At 44.1% G+C, this 20756-nt stretch overlaps 1 protein-coding gene across 24 annotated transcripts in view; it reads left to right on the top strand.

Annotated features, from left to right (window-relative positions):
- Positions 1–20756, top strand: part of ptprda (protein tyrosine phosphatase receptor type Da) — a 406188-nt gene that overhangs the window by 289580 nt on the left and 95852 nt on the right. For all 24 annotated transcript variants that reach the window (XM_026161910.2, XM_026161898.2, XM_026161908.2 and 21 more), the window contains one exon: positions 16538–16723. In XM_026161910.2, the coding sequence (XP_026017695.1) occupies positions 16621–16723 (103 nt within the window). In that variant the 5' untranslated portion in view covers positions 16538–16620. The remainder of the gene's footprint in view (positions 1–16537; positions 16724–20756) is intronic.

Here is a 20756-nt window from a genome sequence, read left to right as displayed (position 1 = left end):
ATCACAAAAATCTAACATTTTCTGTAAATTCTGTGAATCTCGGGCAGCTCGACTCCAATATATATCGTTATATCGAACAGCCCTATCTTGTGCTTTTTTTTTAACTTGAAGAGGATCTATTGTGTTCATTTCCAGTTCTGTACTTTAAAAAAAGTGTTTTTTTAGAGCTGCTTTGCATCATTCATAATAAGTATCCCTTATTATCTAATATTTGTCAGTGGTGCTGCCACTCAATGCGTTCAGTGTCTAGAGAGCAAGCCAGTATAGTTCCCTATAGTTCCCTCATCGATTTAAGCTAGTTTCTCTGATACGCCGCCCCTCGAAAAAGGAGGGTGTAAACAGCAGGGTCCTGCTTCAGGCTGTGCCTGATATCCCCATGTTGGTGTTGTTCCTGCATCATCAAAATAATTTTGGTCCAGGATCAACACTGAACTGGGTAGAAAAAGAAAACAAACTTTGTTTAAAACTCTCTTTTGGAACAATTGGTCAGCATTTTAAATGGTTTCTTTATTAATTTATAATTTATAAGTTAGGTTTGCTGTTAAACACATTTAGGTTACCTATGTTGGTTGGTTAGTAATAGTTGTTAATACCATTAGCTAACCTCTCAGCTAATGTTAACTAAATGTTCAGACAATGCAATTGGTCAGTTTCACTGATGACCCTGGACTAACATTATTGTCATGATATAGAAACAATGCTAACAAGAGATATCAGATCCATGTTATCGTGTAAACAAACAGAAAACAGTCTTGAAACAGTGAGTACAGAGATTGAGCAATCAGGACATTCATGTTGTATGTGATAAACATGGACCCAATATGGACTTCATTACTAAGTGCTTGAGACCAATGTAGCTCAGTGGCCCCAGACAAGTAATTAGAGTTCACACTGAGGTTTGACTCTAAAATACAGTCATTATCGCAGCAAAAAATACAACCTTTCCAGGTCACATCACTTTGTTTGCAGCAGTAAAAGTAGTTTATTTCTGTATTGTGCCACCATTATAGTAGCCCCAATTCACTTGCCAGCATTTTATGGTGCGCAGAGTGATCGGGGGCGACTGAGAGCTCCAATAAAAATGTGGTAACACAATTGGCCCAACAAAAGGTAACTGAGAGCGTGACAATTTTTGTGTGGAGTTTGTGCTCGATTACAGCATAATTTTATATACCAGCGTATGTGATGCCTGCACGCAATAGTTGTCATCACCCAAATTTAACAACTGTCTTATGACCGAAGGCCCGGAACCAAGGCACCAAATTCTTTACGGCCCCCCTAAGAGCTAATCAGCCATCTTGCAATGAAACACAGGAGTTTATATTGGCTTTTCCCACACAATGGTCCCAGTGTACGCTTGTTGTTGGGCTCAAAGGTCTTGGCAAGAATAAAACTCATCCTGTTGCTGTCATGGTGATCACTGAATGTGGGCAGGGGAAAATAATGCCATAATCTGGGAGGAACAAAAAGAAAAGGCCCCAAGTATTTTGGCAGCTCCAGACTGGACAGAAGTTTCACACAACTATGAGTAAATGTCCCTCGAAAAACATTGTCCTTGGAATGTGAGATTAGCTGTGAATTTATAACCAGCCCGACTTTCCTCCTGCACAACTTCTGATTCAGCAGAACGTTGTGTAAATATGATGTCTAGCCACTTTTCAGGGGCACAGTTTGTAGTGCGCTACTGAATTGGATGTGTTTTCTGTTTAGAATGGATGAAAAATCTGGTACACAAAAATTCTACTTATTTTTTAGGTAAAATATTAGGGATGTTTCTCATGAGGGTATTTTAGACTAAGCTACTAAATGCTGCTTAAGCCTGAGCGTTTTAGTCCTCCTTTTGGACTAAATCAAATGATGCACTCCCTCTTGCATTTTTCCCGGGAGACACCGCTTGAATGAGGACACGTGGGAGGAACCTGCTCAAAATCCTGACTTTCAGCATGTCGAACATACAGGCTGTTCTTTATAAACCTATACATTTCATCAAAAACACCAATGAAGGGGAAGAGGAGGATGACCCTCCTCACATATACACAACACTCCTGGCACCAGCGCCAATTTATCACACGTAATTTCCTCAGCTCTTGACCTCTGACCTCTCCCTAGGGCTGTGTTTGTATTGAAGGCGAGGTGCCGCTGTCTGAACTGTCTGTCTGAAATCTCTCTAGAGGGACACGGCAGTGTTTGCTGGAGAAATATGCTGCTTAAGCCACTGGTGGTGGCTCCACCCTTGTGCCCAGCATGTGTTGATGTTTCCGTGCGTGTATGTCTATCATTGTCTCCCGTGTGTTTTATGCATGCTGCTCATTAGCCAGACAATGGCTACTTACAATGAAATGTCATTCAGAGCACTGTGTCAGCTAACCCCTGGGATGAAAGACGGAAGTGGGGCAGGACAAAGACATGTGCTCAGAAAGAAAGGAGAGGTGAATGTGAAAGGAATGATAGGGAGAGTGCACCGAGAGTTCAAGAAGAAGAAAATGCTCCATGTGTTTAACAAATGACAAGGGGGCTTATATGCATTTGTACATTTTTGCGGATCCTTTTATAGAAGAAATTGCCAGCAAGACTTCAGTCCAACCCACCACCCTGCTTCTGTGAACAGCGATCTCAGAAGTGAGATTGGCCCTGACCTTGTGTGCTTGTGAGACCGAGCAGAACAAGAAGAGAGTGCCACTGCTCCATGCATGCACCGGCCACGCCGCCGCAGCCCCTAACTGAGCCACTAGCTCCATCCAGTGCATGCTTGCTCTACATCGCCGCGTCTAGAGGCAGAAGGTGGGGAGGGGTACAAGATTAATGATGGTGCTAACCGCGTATTTATCATCCGACTGGAGAGTAATGCGACACCTTTCTAATCTGAATATATTTCATTGGGCTGTTATGGCACTCAGCCCTGGGCCGCATGTATGCGCGAGAGCGCGCTTTCAGGCTTATGTATGTGTGTGACTCAAAGTGTATTTGAATGTTAATCATATCTGCACGAGTTGCCCGAGATACCGAACAGGCCGCCATAAACGCTGGCGCTATCTACCCTGGCAAAATGGCCCTGTGGTAATTAGATAAAGATGAAGTTCCTCTTTCCGGCACGCTCCGGCCACGCTCCCCAAGATCCTTTCTTCTGATTCTCAGCTGCCTTATCACCCTTCTTCCAGCCTCCTCTCAATCTCTCCGTCTGGTTCTCCTACTACTTCTTTTTTGGCACTCAGCAAAAATCGAGATAGATGTCTCCTTAGCAGAGATGGAGGGATATCGAAAGCGCAATGCCAAGATGGGTCCTGATAGGGCCCACATTGGGCCTCCTGTTAGATTGAGTCCACCGGGGCTGCCAGAACTGTTCAGGAACTTTGGAATAGAAACAGCCTATTTTAGAGGATACTCTGCTGTGGGCGTTTTCAGATGGGGAACACAAGTTGAGTAGGTAGTTTGTCCACACACAAATGTTAAATTATACAACAGCTTGGCTTTCTTGTTGTATAGAGTGTTACTCTACAAATCCATTAATGTAGAAGAATATCAAAAAGATAGCAGCAGTCTGCATTCATGCTTGTGGTGTAAAACTGTGGTCACATGCACATGTATGATGGGATTACCTCGAGATGTGTTGCCGGTCATGGGGGTAATTTAGTTAATTCAATATTCTGAATATATACTGATGTTATCAAAAATTGAACATGTGGCGCAAGGTACAACCTCAGGATTTCGGCATCTTATGGCAGCATATAGCGTTTGACAGTCACTGCAATGGCATAGCCGTCAAAATTTTCATTACAGAAGGAAATGCAAACATGGGCACGCTTTGTTGCACAAAGGGCTTTTCTCTTGGAGATTACGACTCTTGCTTTCTTGTGTATCCCTTGCCAATCTTCCATTTGTGTAAGTGAATATATTCCAGACTCTGAAGCTTGTTTCATTGTTCGTGGTCATTGTAAAGCAACAAAAGGCAGAGAGAGAGAGTCATACGACGAGTCTTCAAGTGAGTGATTTGGATGAGGCATCGCACAAACTAACCTACCCACCTATCCAAGCTTACATTAAAGCGGTCACAGAAAAAACAGCACCTCGAACGCCAGATGAAAACAAGGTTCATGTGCCAGTTATACCGACGGCATCCACTGCTGTTTCGTTTTTCCCGAATTTCTTTATTTCTACGGATTACATGGACACAGTATCTGCCTGTTTTATTAAGCCCAGTGCATCAGAGGTTAATAACATAAAAGGGAAGCTTTCATGCTTTTTCAAAATTTTCTGTCATAGAAATATTGTTGTAATGGCATGTGCTCACATTTAACATTCAAATTTTCAAATAACGAGCACAAGTAATCCATGTGAATCACAATCACAGGTGTCAGATCCTCTAAATGTGTTGTTTCAGGCTCTTTTTCCTACCCTTGGCTCTGTGGCGTGTCAATAAAAGTTGTGGTCTCAAGTACACCTACTTGATGGTAAAACCTTCTGTTTACAAAGGTGAACCCATTCAGAAAAATTTGGTTGAAAAGAAAGAGTGCGTTTGAAGATTGAACAGAGATGAACTGAGGTGCTGCAGTAAGACTTGGTGATAAATATCAGTTACTTTAAACTTCAAATCATGCAATTGTGCTTTAGTAGAGTCCGTCAATCACACTGATGCTACGTTGACTTTTGAGTTTGTTACAATCGGAGGTTGAGCAGCAGATTTCTCTCCTCCAGTCCTCCACTAAGTCCTGGTTCCCTCAAACCCTGGCATGTCAGAGAAGAATGGAAGTCTGGTGCTTTGCCAACACAGACAACACATGATGTTTCAGTGTCATCACAGCCCTGAGCATATTTGGCCAGACTTCTACTCACATGAATCCCGAGAGGAGGAAGGGACAGTTTATCTGTTGCAGCTAGCAGCTGGTGTCTGCCCTAAAGACTTTAACAGCCTCCAGCCAGCATTGCCACTTCAGATGCTAGTCATTTAGCAAACGAGTCAATCATGCGCAAGCAACTGCTAGTGACTTTTCGGTGTCCCCAGCGATCCCTGATATGACGACAAGGGGGCAAAGCAGAGTTGCGGTCTGCTAGGTCGTGGAAATCAGGTCGAACTATGGTAGACCCAGCAAACTATCTGGGTCTAGCATTCTCTGCTAATGATGGTCACTGCTGAAACTGGTTATAATCACAAAAGATCTGGGGACCCCAGTGTGGTCCAGATTCCAGTGCAGTTCATTGATTTTGGCCGGTGCAGGATTGTATATCTCATATTTACATGCTACAATTATGATTTGAACTGGCATTCATATGTTTTTCGATTGACCCATAGAATGTGAATATAATGAAAGCTTTGCGCACAAAAGACTATCACTGTGGTGGTCTTTTTTGTGTTTTTGAGAAACACTTTTAGGTAACCTGAACAGCAGAACTGGAGTTTCAGTATTAAATTGAAATAAGAGACACATAGGTCTTGTATCTCATCTCGTGTTTGACAAAGCTGTTTTAGATATGCCACTGGGAATCGAGGAGCCGGCACGAGCTTGACAGCTGACAGTGTTAGTGGCAGTAACTCATTTACTGTCTTTTACTGTTGGGATGAAGGACAGTGAATATAAGAAATGAACAATATGCACACGCATTTGCCTTCTGTTGGATTAGGTTAGCTTAATAGACAAGGAAATCATTACAGCTTTGTAGTGTAGCTCTTTTATTGCTTGTTTCAGATCCTGGTACTCTCAGCTGTTAGCCTTTGATTTGTAGCTTCCTGTGAATGGCCTTGCTGGTGTTATCCCAAAATAGAAGTTGGGACAACTGGAGCAGAATTTGCATTGTATAAATAAATCGACTGAACAAGTATTCTTGGATTCAATCAAGTGGCAAATACTGGAGTTTATCACCTGTAACGATATATATTCTTAATGAAGTCAATCTTTCTTTCTTTGTAAATACCAACAGTATTTTTTCAGTGCACTGACTTTTGTAGCAGCACTGTTACATAAAGATGTAATGCAACATAGATTACTGAAGGTTAAATAGTACTCTTGAATGGAAGGGTGAACATCTCCTGGATATACTTACACAATCGTGTGGCAAACAGTCCTAAGTGCAATGTAAACAAAACTAAGTGAGAGACCTTGTTGCTAACAAGGTAACCCTTGAATTCAAGGTTACAGTCTGCTGTGGTTCCAAAATGCACACTCAAGCATATGCACACCAATGTCCTCGCTAACCCACACATACGTACACATCAGTACACAGCAAGCATGCACAGACAAATACATCTCTCTCCCTGTAGTGCCCTCCTTGGCAAAATCTCAGTGCCAGTCTCTTAATGAAATGCTCAATTAGGGTCTTTAAATAGGTAATTATGCAGAGCCTAATCCCCTAGCTCCTAGGCCCTATCTCATTTAGATGACACTTGGGCTGGCGGAATGGGAGGGGCAGGCACTCGGGCCTTAGTTTCTGTCATCAAAGCCCCTCCGTGGTGGCACGGGCGGCCCCGTTAATGATAAGGCACATCCACGCAGTCAGTCAACAGTGAGGGCCACTGGCAGCACGGGAGAGATGGCAATGTCAGGCTTGACAGTGTCTTAATCATGTTTGCGAGCGTTCGGGGGCGGATTTGTATTGGGTTGGGGGAGCATGTAGAAAGGTTTCTAAGAGGGTGTTGGATGTAAAGTGAGAGCAAAAAAAAAAAGACTTGTTTGTGTAGCGTGGGTTCACATGCAGATTTTTTGAATTTTTTTTTCCCCCCGGACAATTACCAAGTTAATTTTATATGAAGGCATGAAGACACGGAGAGAGAAAATCACTCCCAAATGTCAAACTGTGCTTTTTCTTTGCTTGAATCCAGGCATTGACAGAACGGTTTTGATTTTGTACTCTGACATTTGTTTGAAGGTGGCATTTGATTTGAATTTCAATCTTCAAACTGTGGCTGGAAAAGGATTATCCATTTGTTTTCGGCAGCATAATAAAATGTCTCGTTCCAGCGCTACAATATACCATCAGTGACAGGGAACTACTCCCCCCCCCCCTCCATGTGAGTGTGTGTGTGTCTGGTAACATTGCAATGGCAAACATTTGTCTTGGTGAAACGACAAAGGAGGAATTGTTGCTTTTGCCTTGGGGTGAACCATTTCTTTCTCTTCACCGAGGTGCACGGGCAGCCTAAACTGCTTTTCATGAGAACAATAGCTTAGCTTGGCTAAAACACCTTTCAAGGGCGTCCAAGAACTAATAAAAGTTATAATCAGCAGCTCCCGCATCAAAGCGCTCAGTAAACTTTAGTAAGGATACTCGAGCTGCAGAAACATTGAAACAGCTTTCTAAAACGATGCTCGTCATCACCCACCCCCACCTAGCATGTCCTCTGACAGTCTTATCAGGATATAGATGGAAAGGCAGGAACAACACAATTTCACCCCTATCTGTGTATTCAGCAAAAACATTTCATATCTGTGATAATAATTTTTTTGTCCTGTTGCCCTCCGTATATGCACTGATGAATTTTCATGCAAAAAAAAGAAAGCTTCGATAAGCTGCCGCTTCTAATGGACCCTGCCTGCTCTTTTACTTGTTGACTCAGGCTTTCTTATTAAATCTCAGTCATGGCAAAAACAACACTGGCTGAAGTCCAGCGAGAAACAAGAGTGGCTGTCAGCTTTGACAAACATTCTTGCTCTTGAAAATAAACATTTTAGCTGCACTGCCTTAAAGGCCGCCCTAACTTTCTTCTGATTGGCTGATCCTTGCAAACAGAAAGTTTGAATAGCAGGCGTGAGGAGGTTAAGTGCTTATATGTTGTGCTCTGACCCTTAGATGATCATATCGGGGATATCCAGGCTAACAGACGTCCTACAAAGCTGATTTTTTTTAACTGTTTAATGTGAGCAACGCTCATCATAACAGGGTCCGCTGTAATGTAGCTTAGATGATATGTCCGTGTATGTGCAGATGTGGGGCAAGTGCCAAAAACTGACATGAAACGGCCCCTAATATCTTCATAAGACTAGATCTCCGCTTATGAAAACATCTCACCCCAGGTAAACGATAGCGTACACTGTGCTAGGCTAATTGAAGGGAAATTCACCCATCGTCGCCTTAGTGCACAGCCATAATGTGGCGTTACATTTTAGCTCAGGGTAAATCGAGGCAAATTAGCATTTAGATAATGGAAGACACTTGGCATTTTAATTATTTTGCTGGCCTATGAGTATAGCGTGGGTGCCCCCAGCGCCTCCTTACATCCTTCATGTGCGCTTAAGTAGTGTATTTACATACCAAACGGCTTGGCGTGCGTACAAAAGCCACTAAAATGTCACTAGCGCACAATGTAGCTCGGTGTGTCAATTGTTTCGAAAAGATAAGGAGGCACATTGCTGTTGACTTATGCCATACGTATTAGGGGGCAACACAATTCCCGGCGCTGTATTATTCCGATATTTTCAATAGAGCTCTGTTCTAATGTTTTGTGCCGCGTCGGCGAGTGGCAGTGGAACGCTGTTTTGTCTGTTCGAGGGCTCGGCACTTTCCATAAAACGGCGTGAGCTCGGGCTGGGAACAACCTCCCTCTCGCCCTCCTTCCTCTCTCCCATTCCTCTGCCTCACGGAAGTGAGATTATTCATCCTCCCACAGACCGTTGCTGTGTTGGGGGTAGATGTCAGAGTGCCAAGAGCACGCGGTGCAAAGGGTATGCGTGCCCGCTCTTCTGCTCGTGTGTGCCCGAGTCCACGTTTGCGAGTGTGTTTGTGTGGGAGTTGTGCGTTTTGTTTTGGCATTTTGTTTTTTTTTCTTTGAGCTGCATCGATTTGCTTGGACATAGTCCTGAACCAGAGTGTGCACATTTGAGGGTGAGAAGAGTCTGCCATGTGTTTTATTCACATTTTGTTTTTCTCTTTCACCTGCTGTCATCTGTCCAGCTGCCTCCCTTTCAGGAAACAATACCTTCACACTGCCAGAGCGGTCTCGCGGCTACCGCCCTCTCCTCTTCGGCAGCGCGTGATTTCTCTCTGCCTCTATCCCTCGTTCCTCTCTCTCCCATCTCCCTCACGCAGCCTCCGTCAGGCGTACGAGCACAGGCGGAGTGTGAAAAAGCTGGCAGTGAGGCACATTCCCTCGCTTCCCTCCCCTTGGTCTCCGCCTCTCCTGCTCTTTCACCCTACAGCGTGCTCTCCTCTTCATCTCCCCTTTCCTTCCTTGCCTCCTTCCCCTATCCTCCTCTCCCTTCTTTTGCCACCTCTCTGCCTCGTTGCTCCCCTTATCCATTATATTTCCAGCCCTCTGCTCCGCCCTCTTCTCACTCCCTCTTCTTTTTTTTCCTGCTTCATAATATGTAACATGATTTAGCCCTCCCCAGTTCATGCGGCGTAAATTTAATCCCATCCATTCCTGGTTGGCTGCTGCTGCTGCTGCTGCTGTTGCCGCGTCTACAATTTTTCTCTTCTTTCCCCCTCTCTATCCCGCCACACTTTGTGCACCCAACACAATAGACTCCTCATGATTCAGCCTGTTTGCATGATAACAAGTTCTTTCCCTATGCTAAATGGTGATACGCAAGGTCAAGCACGACCCAAGTGGCACATGCTGGTACTATAGAAGCCGCCCACGCCGTGACAAGCAAATGTAGCGCAAGAGAAGGCCTCCCAAAGAGCTGGCAGTCATATGAATAGTTTACACAGCTCGCATGCATCCCAAAAGGCTGATTGTGCTCTGCTCTGGTTTTATGCGCAGCCCATTCAAACGGCATTAGTGACGTCCATTAGCGTTCAATAGCAAGTGTGTTTGTTGTGTCAACAAGGTCAGCGGAGGTGATCCAAAAATGGCGACAAAGATGAAATAGATTACTTTGGCTTCTTTGTTCCCCCTCAACCCTCACTTTGAAATTCCCAAGTGTCCCCGAAGCTTACCCAATAGCTCCATAACCTTGCACACGTGTGTGTGTGTGTGTTTGTGTGTGCGTTTGTTATGCCTGTGCGTGCACTGTGTGTTGGTATGCGCTCAAAGAGCAGCACAACAGGGCACGGGGATAATCAGTCACTAGACTACAGGTCAGGGTCTTGCACTGTTGGTACCATCCATCTGAACCAAGCAGCTGCTGGGAAACATGGCGGGAGGAATGAGATGAGAGAGAAAGATGGGTGAGGACGGGGAGAGAGAGGGAAAAAGTAGCAAGGTAGATCAGGTGGAGAGAAAAGTCAAGGAGAGGCTGTTGAAAACAAAAGCGAGCACACACACACAGACAGAGTGGAGGCATTCCTGAGCTGACGCCGTGCGCTCCTTTAAGTCATACCAAAAAAGCATCAAGGTCAGTCTGGGTGGGCTGAGTTCACGCAATGATAAAAGCTTGCTCTTGCACCCATCAAGGTAATGGTCTTAAAACTGCAACTCAGCTTTTGTTTTTGTCTGCTCAATTGTGTACTTTTATTAATATTATTTTTTCCCTTTTTTTGCTCGATGAAGATGCATAACCTCCCATTTTGGCGGTTAATGTAACAGAAAAACAATCACAGAAAAGGCCCAGGAGAAATAATTTGTATTTTACACTATTTCTGCTGTGACATTTTTAAAGTCCACAATCATTTTTGCTGACAGGGAAGAAGGGTGGGGGGAGGAAGTGGTTTGAAATCTCCTGGAAGTAATTTGCCACGGACACACAATCGAGTTGGGGTCGCGATAGCTTCGGCGTCCTACAGCCGCAGCAGGTGCTTTTAAACCAATTATTAGACAGACAAATGTCATCAGAGCCAATTAGCTTCCCGCTGTGCTGTTTCATGTTGGGTGATCCATTCACAGGAAAACAAGATATAACCAGACATCAGCCCCAGCAACCGGTAGCCTTTGCTCGTCCGAAAAATTCGTCAGGCATCCGAGGCAGGGGCGTAAACCCCGATTTTCTCAAGCAAAAAGTCCGCCGGCACCACCCGGAGAATAGTTTATGGCCATGAGAGGCTTGTTTGAGGGAGGCGAGGGGGTAGAAGCAAATAAATAAGTATAGAAAATAAACTCATCTAATGTGTAGTTGTCAGGGTCTTTCATGTGGAGGCTGCACTTGAGGGCATAGCTTAGCTTAGCTTGAGGAATGTTATTACACATGCCGGCTGATCGAGAGCGATGTGTGAGAAAAGGCCTTGTCACTCGGTCTTAAATCACATCGCGGGCAAGAGAAAGAAAGTAGCAGTAAAGAGGGGGAGAAAGGAAAAATAAGGAAAAACAGAAGCCACTAACACAAGGGAAGAATGTTCATGAAAAGACAGAAGTACACATAAGAAAATGGCCTTTTTTTTAGAGAAGAGAGACTTTAAAATTTACAGGAAACCAAAAACATATTAGCTGTATAGCTGTAAATCTGGTCATTTGATGTTTGGGAAAATCCTTGGGGCGTCCTTCGCAGCTATCCTTGTGTTTCTTCGACGCAAGCTATTAAAAGAGCAGCGGTGCTAGTACACAGCAGCTTGCGATGTTTTATTTGCCCTTTGACAATCTGACTCTGTATACACTGCCACTCCACAGAGGTTTCGCTTTGATTGGTATTTACTCATTAAAAGGCAGCTTATTATGTTTGTGTGTGTATATATATGATCTGACAATCGTGGATGATAATACCAAACGTGGCCAAAGATTCGAATGATGACTTGGGTGGATGTAGAAGTCATCAGTATGAGAAGTATGAGCTGTTTCTACTTCTTTTGGTTTTTACTCTTAGAGCTGTATGATGTCAGTGGGAGTGGCTGTCCCTTATATGGTCATCTTACAGCTGCCCCGCCCACCTGCTGATCAAACCAAAGTGTAGCCTTAAGACGTCCCATTTCAGGCAGTCGATGGAGGGTACACTAAGGATTATTTTGGATTGTATCATGCAAAGCTACTGTGGTTGATTGTGAAAGTACAAGCATGGATCTGGATGTAAATGAATTTTAGTCCCATTCCTGCTATCCTCCCGTGTCCTTATTTAAATATTAAAAAGAATCTTGTTTTATTGTCACAGCAAGCAGTTGAAACACTGCCCAGCTCTGCTCGGATCGACTGGTCGTTTGTGGTATTCCAAACATTCCGTCTTTTCTTTACGTTTTACATTTGCATTTATTGGCTAGTATGAATGCTGATATAGAATCGAACAGAATAGCATCTCTGCTATACCCATCAAAAAAGATCAGATAATAAAAACAATAACAAATACGTTATTGCTCCTAAGGGAATGATTATACAGGGCGCAATGGGAGTTGGTGCAAGTTATTGTAGTGTATGGGGGGACGAAGGAGGCCACGTCTTGGGGGAAAAAGCTGCTCCGGACTCTGTTTATATATCGACAAACGGCTAACGGATTAGATAAGCCGGACTCTGAATATCGGCCTTCTTGACATGACTTTATGAACTTGCTCAGTGTTCAAGGACAGCGTGGTGGAGCAAATATACTCGTTGTTTACTAGCAGTATTTCATCTCTAGAACTTACATTAGCATCTCCGTAAGGCACCCACACTGTGCCATATTTTTAATTAATATCCAAATGAATGATGTGTTCCCTCATATATAAACATATATGCTCTGATGCACCTGTGTTGCTCATCTTTCATTTGAATACCCTAGAAAATCATCAGTAACATGGTTAAACCCTATCAAGACAAAATATTTCCTTGAATTCTTTAAGCTTTATTCCCAGCCATCTATTACTGGTGCCTTCATCATGGTGTTAAGCTGGAGAATACAATTTTCATGCATATTAAGTCAACAGCAATTGGAGGCTGGTGGAATCTGTGTCGACTGCAGTTCTGCTCTGCTCTCCACCTTGCGTCCCCTTCGCTGCCACTTAGCTTCACAACAAGAGCTGGTCGTCTGATGCGGTTTCTCAGGCACGGGCCGTGTCTCCCAGCATCAGGGCAGAAATCACAGAGACCAGTGCAGTTATAGCATAGCAGTTTACCCCACTGTTCTCACAGCCTTGCATATCACTGTAGCTTAAAAGTGTGGCTGTGGAGGATAATTATTGCATTCTTTAACTTAGCCAGTCTGAAGATAAATAGAAAGCCCTGCCTCGTAAAAGGAAACGCATTCTTATTGGCTGTGCCTGTCTGGGTATGATACTGCTTTTTTATAACCCGGTCCAGTTCGGTTCACATCCTTCGTAGTTTTGCTGTGCTTTTGTCCTCGCATGTGTTGAGCTAATTACAGAGGGATTGGCCTTAATAGATTTGGTGGCATTTTTGTGGCCGCTCTGGTCTGTTAGGATAACATACCATGAGTCCGCCGTTTCCTTTCGAGTTCAGTTCAGTTTGTGCATGAGCCTGAAATTAAAAACACCCCATTTCAACATTCTCCGGGGCAGGCCAAAGCGAAATTAGTCATCTCGCGCTGAGGATGAGCATAATGCGGTCCAAATGCTACGCTCAAGCTCATGTTGAAAATGTTAAAAAACAAATAAATAATAAAAAAATTGCACCGTCGGTTTGGGCCTTTGGTTTGTATCGAGCTCGCTAAAACAGTAAAACGTGGAGGAGGGCACGCAAAAGACACGCCGATGTTATGAAAACGCTGTTTTTGAAGCTCATAAACTATTCTGCCTGCATTTGTCCCTATAACAAGTTTATTGGAGTATGGCTGGAATATGAGATAAATATGACTGATTCTTTGTTGTTGTTGTTTTGGTTTGGTTTTTTTAGAGCCTTAATAATATTGCTTGTCTAAATAGACCAGAATACCAAACAGGCATGCTCAAATGAGAATAGAGCCCAGCCATTATGGAGAATATAAACATCCCACCCTCTTTTCTCTTTCACATTTCTGATAAGGATCATGGAGAAGGAGGGAGAGAGAGAGAGTAGACAGCTCAACGGCCCCTTTCTTTTTCTTGCCACACACTCCCCCCCCCCCACCACCACCCTTTTTCTAATTAACATTGTGCATGTTGTCAGGCTTTGTTTAATAATGCATGATTGCTATCAGCAGCAAAATCCTTTGAATGAAACACTACTGAATGGGAACACAATAATACCACCGGGGGCTCAAGAAGAAAGACAAGACTGTTGGTGTTTTTTTTTTCTCCCCCTTTTTATTGTAATAAATGTTCAATGACAAGCATCAGTGCCACCAAATATATGAACGAGAAGATTCGCAGAGTGACGCCGAATGGCCGCGTCGAGGATGAAACGATCAAAGGTGATGCTGTTGGTTTACACCGACTAATGCATGCAGAGACGATGATGCGGATTTGCATGCACGCCCGTATATGTAATTGTAGAAGCTTCCACTCCCAAAAAATAAATAAAAAAAATCTGCAGTATTTAAGCTAAATCCATTGTCGGTTAACAATGCAGTTGGCAAACTGCTGCCTTTCTGCCAGGTCTGGCAGGTGGCTCGTCACCCCCATAGCACATTAGGAAGGAATCTGCAGCACAGTTTACTTGTAAAAATGAACACTACAAATCAACAGCAATTATAATTGCTTTCATTGTTGGTATAAATTATGGCTGCGCTGGGTGCATTTTAGCCTACATTAGCTTCTCCTTCTATTTACTCACATGGCGTAGCCTCTTGGTTGTCTCACTAGCAGTTACACAACATACAGATGGTTTTGTTTGCCTCTATCAGCGTGCGTGTGTGTGTGTGTGTGTGTGTGTGTGTGTATGCACGCAGGGTGCAAACAGAGAAGTGGAGGGCTGCCGAGTACTGTTTCTTGTGTGCTACCTAATGTCGTGTCATTATGGAAATTCACACTTCATTAATTAACTCAAAGGCTATCACTTAGATTTGGAGGGGCAGATGCGTGAAACAATAACCGGAGGAGACAGACGGCCGTACGCCGCACCGCGCCACGTATGGATCACGCTACAGCTCCATCCCCTCACGCCGCTGCTCGGGGCTTTTCAGTCCAGTTAATTCTAATCAGATTCACCGTCGCTACAAACACTGCTCATGTGAAAATTCTGTCTAGTGTTCTCAGATGTATGTTATATGCATACACGTTTTTGTTTGCGTGTGTGTGTGTGTGTGTGTGTGTGTGGTGTGAGCGGGGATGAAATTGCCTCAAATTGATTCCCTTTGCCACCCGTCCCCCCCCCGCTCTTGCATTCGCTACTAGCCCCGCGGTGCTTGGAGACAGGTAGTCGTGTCTATCTCCCCCCAACACAAATCGAGTGTGACAGGTGTGCTATCTTCCCGTCTTTTCTGCCATTTACAGCCCACAGAAATGAAAGAGGGAAGGCTAAGAACGAGACAGAGGATGATTGGTAACAGGGAAATGAGGTACTTTGTCATCATCGGGCCTAGTGATTGGGCTTAGGGGCTGCGTTTTTCCCTTTTTTTCCCTCTTTGCTTCCTACTAGTGAGTGGCGGTCAAATCTGCAGATAAACACCCCAGCGTAATAATACTTCTAGCAAAAGCCTTTATGTGCACAGTTACCAAAAACAATCCGAAAACGGATGCGCTTTTGATCTCATGGTGCACAAAGTGTCTGAAATGTCACGGTGCGCATAGCGTGCGCGCATCCAACTCCACCAGTCTCCACCGCAGCTGAAACAACAGCGGCTTCCCGCCGAACAATGCCGGCAGACGAGCTAAGATGCTAACCAGCGGTACAGTGTGTCATCAAAGCTCACACACTCGGATTAGCCGGGAGCCGTGTTATGAGCCGAAGACTACCGCACAGCATCCATCACTGAGGATCAAGCTCGGGCTTAAGCAAATGGATGACAAGGGATGGAGCCGGTCTGCGGCTAATACTAGCTCACTGTATCACATTGATTTTCACAGCCATGTAGTGGTCCTGAGATAAAAGGCTGAAACATGAATGGCAACGGCTCGTCGCTCTGTCTTACAGATTTTATTTGTTGTTTGTGCAGCAAACGGATAAAAGACTGAACCACACACACACACACATGGGCTCCAAGTTAAGCTACTCTACTTTGTATAGAGCTTTTAAAGAATTGATGGAAATGTTGTGTATGGGCTACAGATGAACGGGTTTAGCAAACATGTACAAGATAGCACAGTGTCGTTTACAGACAACTTTTATGTCCAGTGATGTTAAAAGTTTAAGCAGTTTTACTGAATAATAGGAAATCGCTTTTGCAATTCGGGATTCTTACTGCATTTCCTGGCTGTTGCTTCATGGGAGCGAGGCCTTCCTAATGTGAAACAGATATCGCTGCTGATCTGAGGTGGACTTGGAAGGTGCTCATATTATGGAGCGCATTTAATTGGCGCTCGTGACCGGAGCTGTGAAGACAAAATCATATTAACTCGCCCTTTCATCTGGGCGGTTTCTCCCTCTCTCTCTCTGTGGCTTGCACTCTGCGTCTCACTCCTTCTCATGCACACGTGCACACGCGTTGTGTGAAGTGACTATTCCATTTAGAGAACTGTCAGAACATACCCTGTGAGCACATCAGGCTCTTCCTATCCTCTGTCAGCTCCAGCCGAGGCTGTGTGGGGGTATGTCAGAAATGTGCAGGAATAGATAAAACCCGTGGAGCCAAACAGCTTTGTTTCATTCATTCTCCTCTCTCTTTCTCTCTCCTTTTTTTCCCCCCTCCTCATCCCCTCCTTCCTTCTCCCTCTTCCTTTCCCTCCTTGCCTCGCATAGGCTGTGAATACCCTGCATCTGAGAAATCAGACCAGACTGACTCACAGGGCTCTGTGAGCCAGTGCCACCGAGGCTGCCAAAGCATGCTGGTGCCAAGCTGTCCCACCATGCGCAGAGCCAGACCCACGCTGCTGCTGCCGCTGCTGCTCGTCCTGGGTCTGCTCCTCCACCTCGCCGACGCTCAAAGTAAGTACACCGTCCGCTTTCCCCACGGGCCTCGAGTGTGGTGTCCCGCTGGTTATGGGATGGGGACTGTTTTTTGAGTCATCTCTTTCATTTTTGTTTAAACATCATCATGCGCAGAAATACTTCCTGTACTGCGTTTGTAAAAACTTCACAGGCCTGTGGGTAAGAGACACTGTTTGTCTAATAATGTGTTATTATTTATTTCCTGAAACATATTTAAAAAGTGATCCCAGTCAGTGATGAGAAAACAGGCCCTCTTCCATCAGTCCTATTTTACTGTTCCCACTGTGTCTATGCCTCCTTTACACACACACCTTTAGTCCACAATGATCAGTCTCTTCATCTCAACTCCTTATTTTCCAGCTACTTCTTTCTGCAGTAAAAACCAGAAACGCTCACGCCTCAGCCAAGAATCTAGCAATGAGAAATCTTTGGAATTGAGTTACTTGACATCAGACACCTGCCCATTGATGTGTGACAACCGTTTTCAAACCTCATTGAGCTCTGGTCCTACACCAAAAGACCACCTCCCCCTCCCCCACATCATCCCCCACCACTTTTTTTTTTTTTTACACTAAGATCCATGAATCATTAGCTACTGGAGTCACAGTGAGATGAATAAAAATTTTTATTGCTCCCTTTGCACTGCCTGAAATCCCCTCAGTTCAGCTGAATATCTCAGAACGAAGGGCTCGTTCACCCAAGGTCACAGACAACGGAGCCAACGCAAAGTGGAATTGATGGGCGAAATTTTCAACTTTGTGCTTGAGAAATGTTCCCTGCAATCCGCTCCACTGTGTTTTATTTTTCTATTCTGTGCCCAACCCCCCCCCTTACCCCCAAGCCACATATGTCTCTCAGCAGGGAAGAGGCAAACAGTTGAAAACGTCTTCTCCGTTTATTCCCCGGTTTTATGTGCAGCTCCGGGATTTATTGACACAATTTAATTATGGGACCTTCCCAAAATGGCATTAACGGTCGATAAACGTTACCATTGAGCGGGCTCTTCGGAAGCCATCTTTTCACAAACTCCCATCTTCCTCGGCGTAGTGTGAATTCACATAACATTTGCTCAGACAACCTCAGACAACTGCCTCGGTGAAACTTCCAGACATTCCAAATCTTGACGCCTCAGTACTCGCCATTCCCCTGCAACCCACCCCCACCCCCCGATTAATTCCCTTCATTTGGCTGTGTGGTTGTTAGCAGCTGCGGCTACCCCCGTACCCTACTTTAACAGCTGTGCGGGGTCATCATTTCAAAGCCAAAACACACACACTTATCACGAGGTAGCCACAGCGCCTGTCTGCTAATGACTGAAGGGGTGTGTGGGAGTGAGGGAGGTCACGGAGACGCGGTGCTTGTTGTGTCTGCTGCCGAGGTGTGCGAAAACATGGCTGCTCATAAGCAGAGCCACTTCAGGCAGTACATTTTAGCTCTGGGATTTATATTTGCTCCTTTCTGTTCCTGCGCCACCTGATCTCCCACATGCACGTGTTTGCTCCTTTTCTTTCCCCGGCTTCTTTCTATTGTTTTTCTTCCTAATCGCTCTCTTGCCAATTTTCTCCTCAGTTCTTACTTTGGCTTTTTCTTTCTGATGTTGTATTGTTTTTTTCTTCCTTTCTGTTTTTTGTTTCCCCCGCCAGCGTCTTTGTCTTTTCCCCACCTTCTTCCCTTGTTGTTTGGAAGCCGTGCAATAGCCCCTTCCAGCGACTCGGAAGCTCCTTAATTTCCTCCACTGTGCCGATGCTTGTGCATGCCCAGCCCTGACACTCAAAGGCTCTCCCTGCATGTGTGCTGTGCACTGAGGACCTCAGTGCACATCAGTTTAGTCTGTTCCAGACTAACCCCTCAGCACCAAAACCCTACTGTTGCTGCTCTGGATCCATTTGGATGTGAGCTAGCCTCAGGCTGTGGACCTGGTGGAGGATATGAGACACACGAGTGCAGAAAATGGCTGAGTCTGCCTGTTCAACAGATGGCACGAGCCTTAGAGCCAGTCCTACCTCACATGTTGGGCACTCTTTAAGAAAATTAACAGTAAGGACTCCTAGTAAACATGCACTTCTCTTAATAAATATAAAAGGGTATTTCCTTATCTCTGTGCAGGTCTGTTCGGTCTGCTGTTGTGTGTCTTTGGCCTTCTCTCTGTTGCTCTCTGTTGTTTTCTCCTTCACCTTGTTCCCCTTGCTCTTCAAATGCCTCCCGTTTAATTTGTGTAGCAAATTGGGCTTCGGCAATAGCTCGAAGGGGGGAGGAGCGGGGGACATAATTGTCCCCAGCGAGCCAAGGGGGGACAAAGTGCGAGAGAGGCAACAAACAATTTCTCTGTCTTTTACTGAGCAGTAATACAAACAGGACTCACTGGAGATGAGAGGACAGCCTAAAGCATTAAACAGCTCCACCTGCGCAGGGATGAAGTTAAAGCGAAAACTTTGGTGTGGGCACCAGAACTAAATAACTCTGGTCTCCTTTAACTCGATAGAGCTTTTGCTGCATGAGCCCAACACAGATATGAAGCAAAACCAAACCAGGTTTGGACTGGATCGTGTCTCCACAAGGTGTGGGGCTTGATTTTGCTACTGGGCCACAGAAAAATCAAGTCAACCTGCAATATAACTTAGATTACAGAGAGGAAGAATTTGCCAGCGTCAAACTATTAGATAACAGTTCAATGCTGGTAAGGCTGGCATTCATGCAACAAAAATAATGTACAACACAATATACAACAGAAATAGACAATAATATAGTGCTGTAATTGTAACAACATACTGCTGTAATAATGTTATAATCATATCGTAATATACAACAGTTTCAAAACTCAGCTGTGATGACAAAGAGTGATATTTTACTGTATTTTTAGAGCAGGCTGCTTAATAATATGTAGCTTAATCATTAAACCGATTCAGCTACAGATGTGTATATTGCGAACTAATTTACTGTATCTTTCTTTTCTCAATGAGCACACATCACTGACATCAAAAACCTAGTTGTCTCCCCAAGACAGCTCAGTCTCTATTTACTTTAAGGGAAACAGCATTATATTTTATATATTCATTTAGTTTTATTTGTTCTTTTTAAATGTATTTTTAAGATTGTAGTGCAGTAAAAATCTGATAAGGGTAGCATAACAGATGTTTACTTTGATTGCACTTTTAATAACAGTATGTGGGAGTTGGTTTAGGATAATAGGGATTGATTTGTGCATAATTGGAGCTTATTATTTAGTATTAGTGTACAGTAGTGTTCTTACTAACTAGGCAGCTCAGCCTCTTTCTGTTGACAATATTTACTTATACATTTTTGGGTCAACTTGAACGAAAGGTGGATTGTGAAATGTAAAAGTGAGGTCAGAGGTCAAATGTGACATGATTTTGGATGCAAACTATCTATATAAACATTTTATGAAAGTTTGATCTCATCTGATCTTGGAGACGAGGTCAAAGGTTCAAAGTAACATCTTTTTAGAATCCCCATATATCACTCCATATATGCTGATATGTACAGATTACTGTTATTTCTGTGACCTTCAGATCAGTCTATCAATGTTCATGAAGTGTGACATCATATTTTACATTTTTACACACTACTTTCTATGTGTTGACAAGCACACTTGCACGATTCATAGGTTCTGATTTATCAGGCTTTTTGTTCATTTTCAGCCAATAAATCAATAGGTTGAACTTAAAGTCCTTGGTGAATATGAGCCACATTTTAATGGACGCCAGAATTCATTTAGAACCTTTCAAGCTGTCGTGTTTAAAGACCGGTAGAAAGACAAGACAACTGAACGCTACCACAAAAGCATAACCTCCCTGGTGGAGGTAAAAAATCAGCTGGTCTTTCAGCTGCAAATTTGCTCAGTTACGTCTGTAGAGAAACCCAACTCACACACTTTCTAGCCCATGCTGTGTTGGACCATGTCAAACCCTTGGCCTAATAGTGTTTTAATTGATTGCCCTCATTGCTGGTGGATGGCGTGGTGAGTCACAGCGAGCCAGCCCAATTCTCTTTAACACGTCAAACGAGTATC

The sequence above is a fragment of the Astatotilapia calliptera genome, chromosome 3 (genome assembly GCF_964374335.1).
Source record: "Astatotilapia calliptera chromosome 3, fAstCal68.1, whole genome shotgun sequence".
Lineage (NCBI taxonomy): Eukaryota > Metazoa > Chordata > Actinopteri > Cichliformes > Cichlidae > Astatotilapia > Astatotilapia calliptera.
Note: the sequence above shows the minus strand (reverse complement) of the source record. Positions and strands in the feature narration are given on the sequence as shown.